The sequence below is a fragment of the Limulus polyphemus genome, unplaced genomic scaffold (genome assembly GCF_000517525.1).
Source record: "Limulus polyphemus unplaced genomic scaffold, Limulus_polyphemus-2.1.2 Scaffold616, whole genome shotgun sequence".
Lineage (NCBI taxonomy): Eukaryota > Metazoa > Arthropoda > Merostomata > Xiphosura > Limulidae > Limulus > Limulus polyphemus.
The window spans coordinates 306,834-315,669 of NW_013666226.1; the positions used below are offsets into that span (position 1 = coordinate 306,834).

The window sequence follows — 8,836 nt, forward strand, 5'->3', positions numbered from 1 at the left end:
AAAGAGTTTTGATTTTTTTCTTTCCCGTCCATGTTCATTTTATTCTTTCGCAACAATTTATTTCTAATCTCCCATGTCGCAAACTTTTAACTCACCTCTTGATCATCACAAAACTACTCGACATTTTCATATTATGTTTAAGTAAAGTGTATGAGTCAACAATTCCATGTTGATATTTTATTATCTGATAATCAATACTTCGCCAAACGTCATGTTCATTTTCTATATATGAGAATAAATAACGCACCAGACTTTATGTTCATCTCGTGTAATCTGAGAGTCAACAATACACCAAACTTCATGTTAATATTCTATAGTCTGCAAGTTCAAACATGATACTCAGTCTTATTTTGTAACATATTTTTATACTCTAGTCCTTTAACAGTGGATAGTGACAAATATATTTACCAAGTAGCAATGTTTAAACTTATCTTTTACTTGTTATTAAAAAAGTCTGTGAAACTATCTTATCAGGGTTTAAGGCTAACTAAAGTGGAAGTTTGTCAGCTCTGTATCGGTCTTCAATATGCTAGACATGTTGGCCAAATATCTTTTAACAGTGCTCCAGCCATATTTCGTTTCTATCTTCCAGGTCATTGATGGCTTTCTTGTAGGTCGCTAAAGGAAACAAAACAGGGAGAAAATAAAATCGCTTGTACTTTTCTCAAACTAGAATATTTATACTATGAATATTTATCGCTAAGAATTCAATTGCGTCGATTGTAGACATCGAAAAACGTGTTTTATGTTTACTCGTATCTAAACAACTATGTGAAAACAAATTCAGTGCTCCTAATTTCATCGAGTTCCCTAACAAACTTAATAGTCATTTTCCCACGTGTCCTCCGGTGGGACAGCGGTAAGTTTACGAATTTACAACCCTAAAATCTGGAGATCGGTTCCCCGCAGTGGACACAGCATATAGTTTAGTGTGGTTTTTTTAAATTCTAGAACAAACAAACGTATTCACAAGCATTAAGTATTGGTGTATTTCTTGCTTTCAGCTGATATGGCCCGGAATAGCCAGGTGGTTAGGGCACTTGACTCCTAATCTGAGGGTCGCGGATTCAGATCCCCGTTACACCAAACATGCTCGCCCCTTTCAGCCATGAGGGCGTTATAACGTGGCGCTCAATCCCACTATTCGTTGGTAAAAAAGTTGGCGGTGGGCGGTAGTGACTAGCTGCCTTCCCTCTTTCCTTTCACTGTTAAATTAGAATAAAATAGGTGAGTTTTGTTGACTAGTAAATTAAAAACAAACTAATCTGCATAATGTACTTATTTCTTTGTTTCTAAGACCCTCTTTTATTAGAAGAAGTTCATATCATGAAAATGAAATATAACACCAGTATTTTCTTTCACTAAGTTATTATCTATTGTTCTTACTGCTTGGATGATTTCTTTATCAAAAGCTTTAATATTTACTATGTGAAACATTTTTCGCACACATAAGATGGATTGTACCTTACCCTGCGACCACATAATAAGCGTATACCACTTTTGGAGAGAATATCCTTTCGTTCAATAGCATGGTGCATATGGTGATGGTGAGAGTTTGGTATAGGCAGAATTAAGCATAGATGGATGCATCAACCTCTACATACTAGATAATGGTTCCATTAATACCAAATATTACAGGGACCACATATTAAGACCCTTTGTCCTACTAAATTCTGTTCCTGACTTAGACCTAATGTTAAACTGGTCTACCTTGACGAAAAGAGAATAGACCGAATGAAATGACTTGTTCAGACACAGGTTTTTAATTCTACCAAGCAAATGTAAAATGCTCTTGGGAGCCGCTTTGTATCTTGTAAAGGACCCCAGACACTAAAACTGCCTGTTGACATCTCTTTTAGGTTATTGGTGACCATGTTCCATACTGACGTGAGACGTCATGAACTATAAGGACGTAAAGCCGTTTCTGCTAAATGTTCATTTAATACACACAATACTTTGCACTTCAAAACATATAAAATACTATAAGATGCCTTATTTGCATACAAATTACGTGAGACAGGTGACTAGCATTATTTCATAACATCTTTTTTTGCCTTGTCCTAGTTAAAATATTACGATTATCATTTAATTGCTTTTTGCAGTGCAAAAATTTAGTCTAACTTCCAGTGGATGAAAATTAGATATACAAATGAATGAAACTAATTTGGCATTGGAACTGATATGTATTTTAATCAAACGATTGCATTAGATCTGGATAACTGTTTTTAATCATATATTTTCTATGTACCGGAACGATACAGACATCTTACCTAAATAAAACCGTTCTTGGTTATAGCAGAACATTAGGTTGTCCAAAGAACTGCGGAAAACTTCCAGTTCCATCAACATCCGGGACTTTAGGTCCCCAGTAAAAGTGTGAACATACACGTGGAAAGAATCCGGTAAATTTTCAAATGAAAGTGATTTCTGTAAGAATTTTTCTATTTATATACAAACGGAAATCCGAAAAACATTTTATATAGTTTTCTCTATAACTTTATGTATTTGAGAACCAAACAAGCTACTTGTACACAGGTATATGTAACAATATACTTTATTGTTTATAAAAAGATTCTTACGTTAATTAATGGATAAAATATTTATTAATATGAAAAACTATTAAAAATTAAACAACTTTCTCAATAAACTTTAATTCACGATCTCGTTTTATTTTTAATTATATCATTATCTTTGATAAACATCAATATGAGAACGATGATAAATTTTTACCATTTTAGAAAGACTTATTTTATTTTCTAAATAAGTATAAATAAAATTACTCAGCTAAAGTTATGCTTTTTCTAATCATTATACACTTAAACAGTATAATTAAAAATACCCCAGACTGAAATTTGACTAAGCATTCTTGAACTAAGAGACGAATTATTTTATTTTTTTCGTTTGCTCACGTTTGTAACGGTCTTTAATTTGTTAAAGAAAGCAACTTATAAAATGGACAGTTTTGAATTGCGGAGTTTTATTGTACTTTCTTATAAAGCTATTTTAATATCAGCCTAAAAAACTATGTAAGTGATTATCACATAGTTGAGAAAGAACGACTTTTTAGTTGCTGTTAAAACATTGTACGAAGAAAGTAATAGAAGATCCATGTTTATTTTATTGTTCCTTGCTTTCAGAACATATTAAGTTGTTTCTCAGATTTTAAAACACAATATTCAATCATGTCATATTTTCTATGAGGATGAATCTGTAAATGGTATTTTATGTATTCTAAACTCTACCAAGTAAAATCACTCACGATTTGGGAGATTAATAGAGCTTCCTTACGTTAATAGGTGTTGGAGGAATTCCTAAGTATGGCGGCACATACATCTTCACAGTGAATCCCATCTTACACCATGGATCATGTGACTTGATAGGAAGGGAATGATTAATTTGTGTCAGAAGAGGCGTAACAGAATAGAATTTTCTGTTTCGTTCGTTCCCTCCTAAGAAAATGTAACATTTTTAAAACCACATACTACTCAATTTTTCAGCAAACTAGAACTTTCAGTTAAATGTTTTCTCATCCAAGATGTTTGATTGTATACATCCTGTTGTTTTTATTCTTTAATATATTAAGTAAAATTTACATTAGTTAAATATATATATATATAATTTTGATTATGGAATTCAAGTTACAAAATAAAAGAACATATTATTCAGGAAATTCTTACACACTAGTTTTCACGATATTTTATAAAATAATCTTTAAATATCTACCTTTTCGATATTCCTCGAGAGATTCATTTGCTGCTCTGAGGGTTCCAGTAAAGTCACATGATTTCTGAAGAGGTACGGTTAAAAGCTTGGCTTTCCTATAAACTCTTTCTTGGATGAAGTTACTGTGGTCATTTACTACACGAAATTCGGGACAATCGTTACCTGGGTATGACGTTCAAAGAAATGATTCAATATTGTTTTAACTCGGTGAGACATATTGGAATATCCTTTTATGATATTTAACTAAATTATAGAGAATCATTCTAGTCATTTTCAAATGCAAAGCTGATTAAAATTTTTACCTAAGTATGACATTTGCAAAAATTATCAACTGTTGCTCTAGTCCTAACAAAAAATTATGTAAAATCTTTAAGAGTTTGTTTTTAAAGTGTTGCTTTCTCAATATACATCTTTTTGTAGATTAAACAGCATGTTTCTTTATTACATTTTAACAATATAGTGCTTTAAGAATTAGGCTAACAGTACAGGATTTCATAAAGAAAAAGTTAGGAAAAGAATGTTGTTTACAAACCACTAAAAAACAAGCCCGGCATGGCCAGGTGGATAAGGCGCTCGACTCACAATCTGAGGGTCGCGGGTTCGAATCCGCATCCCACCAAACATGCTCGCCCTTTCAGCCGTGGGTGCGTTATAATGTGACGGTCAATCCCACTATTTGTTGGTAAAAGAGTAGCCCAAGAGTTGGCGGTGGGTGGTGATGACTAGCTGCCTTCCCTCTAGTCTTACACTGCTAAATTAGGGACGGCTAGCGCAGATAGCCCTCGTGTAGCTTTGCGCGAAATTCCAAAAACAAACTAAAAAACTGTTATCCTTAAAGCTTCGTTGACCTTGTCCTCCAGGCTCAGCGGTAAGTCTGAAGGCTTATAAAGCTAAAATTCGGGATGTGATCCATGAGGTGAGCACAATACAGCTAACCCATTGTACAACTTTGCGCTTCTAAAATACTTCGTTAACCGTATATTACAGCTTATGCAAGCAGTTCGTTAAAAACGTTACAAGTTTTATTATGACATAATTAACTATCTGACGATTCATTGCAAATGGAATGCTTAAACTATGTGTCCAGCATCTACGTGTCTGTGGTTTCAGAGTTTTGTGTACCACAAGTCATGAGGTTTAAATTTATATTATATCATCCTGCTACGTATTTTGAAGAGATGGCAGGAAATAGTAAAAAGTGGAAAGTAACTGAAACAATAACAGGCTGCAACTCTGTTAATTTTCTGTGATACGTGATTGCTGAACACATTATACAACATTCACTAATTGCTTTAGAAAGGCCATTCTCTCACTTTATGTAGGGCAAAATATGTATTTTCATTACTTCTGTTCCAATTAATCTTGTCCTTACGAAGTGCATTAAACATCCTATGAGTTCAGGTTCTTATATTAGATGACCTTCCCATAACGGAAGATTCTATGTGTAGAGGTTAAGTTTGTAGTCACCATTGTCGCGTTGACAGACATCTCCAGGCAGACATACAATAGCAATGCTATATCTAGGGGTGCCATTTGGAGAGAGAGGGGAGCAGTTGCCCCATATTCTCGTATTTCATAATACCTTTTAATTTTAGGACCAATAAACACATCTAAAATGTATACTTTGCGCCACCGCTTTCATTTAACGATTTTCCAGCCTGTACCTACAATCTTGGCCAAAATATTTGCATCCTGTTCTATATTTATATTATTGTCTACATGAACGAAGTAGTTATTTGGTAAATGCTCGATTATTAACAGAGAAGATAGTAGCCAAGTATGGTCGCCGTGCACGCCCCCCCCCCATAAGAGTGTGAAAGGTGTATATTTTTGGTCCTTGGAGTCTAACGATCAATATAAGCGCTGCTACCAACAAATAAACTGGGTTGAACTATCTGTTTGGCCTGTTTATTCATAGGTGGGGTCTTTCCGCTCTTAATCTGATTTCTGGCGCTCCAAAAACAAGGGGTCATGTTAGTCCCTGACCTCATATGTCTATTTTTATAAACTCTTTCATTGAAAGCATTATACCAGATAAAGGTGGAATAAATTTCCTTTCAAGTGATGTATTATATGTACATATTTTAAAAACATAAACACTTTAACTGGATTTCTGAAAATTGTACATAAAAACTGCGTATGACCGTTATATGAGAAAAAGTAAATATTGCTATACTAAGTCTGTATTCTAAAGAAGTTTGAATATGGCTCTCTTGTGAAAACATACTTTCAACCTTTTTAAAGATACCTAAAACTTTGGTTTTCAGATTAATATTTGCGTTTTTAGGTCAAGTAAAGAGCACCTACTCTGGACTTCTCATATGCGTGTTTTAAGCCCGTTCATATAGGCATTGAGCTGTCTGTGGTTCTATGGTTTATAACTTGACCAAGTGAAGAAACTTAAACTGGAAACAATGGAGAACATAAATAAGTCTGTGAAACTCAAAACCACAGAAAACAAGGTCGTGACCTACAAACAACACAGCAATGTAGCGATTCAGCTGTTGGTCAAGTCCCAATCAAACAAAACCATTGGTGTTGAAGAACTGATGAAGTACCCTTTAAGTCCTGACCCTTACAACATTGGTACTGCTGGTGGTTATTTGGCAAAAACCGATAAATCTAAAGCATTTCACTATCTAATGAAGGAAGTTGATGATGTCAATCTCCTTGTTAAGTCGACAACACTTTTGGTTGTAGATGGTAATGCTGTGTTCCACTCCTTGATAGAAATCCCTGAAAACTTCAGATATGTCTCATAGAATATTCAATAGCCTGCCGAAGAAGATGGATCTGGTATTCAGTATTGAAGGATCAATCAAACAAATAGAACGAGACAGACGTGGTTGCAATTATAAATTGATCATCCGAGGCCAAATGACGAAAAAAACCTGCAAACTGGAGGAACTTCATTCTCAACAGTGAAAACAAACACAAAGCTAATTGCCATTCTCTATGAAACAGAAAACTGATATCAGTCGTTGAGGGCCATTGCTACATGCTTGAATCAAGTGATGAGAGAACAACATTGAGAACGGAGTTGCCAACATTGTACTAAACCCAAGCGGAAACTGACACATGAGGAATTTTGTACTGTGTCTATGATCAGGATCATGAATATGAAATTGTCCACATCAGAAGTCCAGATACAGATATATTATTCATAGCTCTACATCATGCAATGCAACTCCAGATCATTATTCTGTTTGATACAGGCACAGGAAACAATAAGAGACTCATTAATGTATCAGAACTAGTTCATGAATATGGCCAAGAATTTTGCATAGTACTGATGGTTCTGCACGCTTTCATACATTCTGATACAACAAGTGCCTTCAAGGGTATTGGTAAAGTGCGACCAACCAAACTGCTGCAGAAGATGCCTGCCTTCCAAAGTGTTCTAGGCGAAGATGGGAATCCTGGTGACATAGAGGCAGGTTTAGAAGAACTGACATGCGTAATGTACGGAAAATCCCATTTCAAAAGTGTTGATGACCTGCGTTTCGCCATTCTCAAGGAGAAATGTAGGGGTGAAGATGGAAGTGTCAGTCTGAATCACAATATCGACCTTAGTCAGCTACTTCCATGTCAGAAAGTGTTACGTCAGCATATCAGACAGTGAATTATCAGGTTAGAATCTGGAAGTGCGCCAATGTCTCTCAACCAGATGTACCACCACCATCAGAAGCCCACGGATGGACAGTCATCAATGGAAAACTTGAGCATCTGTGGTTTGATGGACACATGTTCCCATCAGAGCTGGCCGAAGAAGTTGAATCGAGTGAAGATGATAGTTACTCTGATGAAGATGACGATGACAAAGATGATGGTGACATTGAGTCAGATGGCTTGGTCTCAGACAGAGACAGTGAGGATTATTAAGTTCCCTGTCAAGTTTTGTACATATGAAATCTTGTACACAGAACTTATACGTAGACCATTGCTCATGTACATGTAATATTTACAGTATTGTGATTTATGTAAATCTAGTTCATCAATTTAGTTTCAATACACTAACTTTGTTTCATTTTCTTCATTTGTGGTGTACTCTAGTCGAGTACATTTGTTTGTATCTGATGACTAATGACTAATTATTGTTTATATTTGTTACTTACATTGACTGTTTTGTTGTATTATAACTTTAGATTCTGAAGTGAATACTTTTGTGAATATTAATACTGCTGTGATACTAGTATAAGATGATCAGATCCTTGAATTCACTTTCAGTTCATACGCTTTTGTTCCATTCGTACAGCATTCAAGAACTTTTGTTTGCGTCAGATGTTGAAATGATTTTTATTTTGTTTACTTTGTTACATGCAGTGACTATTATGTTGTAATAAAATTTTACAATCAGGAATGAATACTTTGTGAACACTTAGCTTAGTGTGATGATGAACCATCGCTATGCTTCAAAAACACGCATATGGGAAGTCCAGAGTAAGTGCCCTTTACTTCACCTAAAAATGCAAATATTCATCTGAAAACCAAAGTTTTTGGGTATTTTTAAAAAGGTTGAAGGCATGTCTTCACAAAGGAACCATATTCAAACGATACATGGGAAGAAAACATCTTTAGAATACAGACTTGATATAACAATATTTACTTTTTTCACATATAATGGTCATACGCAATTTTTATGTACAATTTTCAGAAATCCAGTTAATGTGATTTTTTTAAAACATATGTACATATAATACATCACTTGAAAGGAAATTTATTGCACCTTTATCCGGTATAATGCTTTCAATGAAAGAGTTTATAAAAATAAGCATATGAGGTCAGGAACTAACATGATCCCTTGTTTTTGGAGCGCCAGAAATCAGATAAAGAGCGGAAAGACCCCACCTATGAATAAACAGGCCAAACAAATAGTTCAACCCAGTTTATTGTTATTAACATCGCTTATATTGATCGTTAGACTCCGAGGAACAAAAATATACCCCTTTCATACTGTTATGGGAGGGGTGCATGGCAACGATATTTGGCCCCTGGACTAGTAGTGTATGATCGGACATACATGTACGAGTTGCTATTCTGGTCTGTATAAGTTGTGTAACGAATTTGTTATTATATATTTATTTTAATATCAACGTTTGTTTGAATTAAATTT

At 34.7% G+C, this 8,836-nt stretch overlaps 1 protein-coding gene across 1 annotated transcript in view; it reads right to left on the reverse strand.

Annotated features, from left to right (window-relative positions):
- Positions 1–252: 252 nt before the first annotated feature.
- LOC106459489 overlaps positions 253–8,836 on the reverse strand; it is a 12,386-nt gene continuing 3,802 nt past the window's right edge. Inside the window, exons 3-6 of the mRNA XM_013919115.2 lie at positions 3,724–3,885; positions 3,289–3,449; positions 2,271–2,427; positions 253–618 (exon numbers count right to left, since the gene is read on the reverse strand). Of these exons, the coding sequence (XP_013774569.1) occupies positions 554–618; positions 2,271–2,427; positions 3,289–3,449; positions 3,724–3,885 (545 nt within the window). The 3' untranslated portion in view covers positions 253–553. The remainder of the gene's footprint in view (positions 619–2,270; positions 2,428–3,288; positions 3,450–3,723; positions 3,886–8,836) is intronic.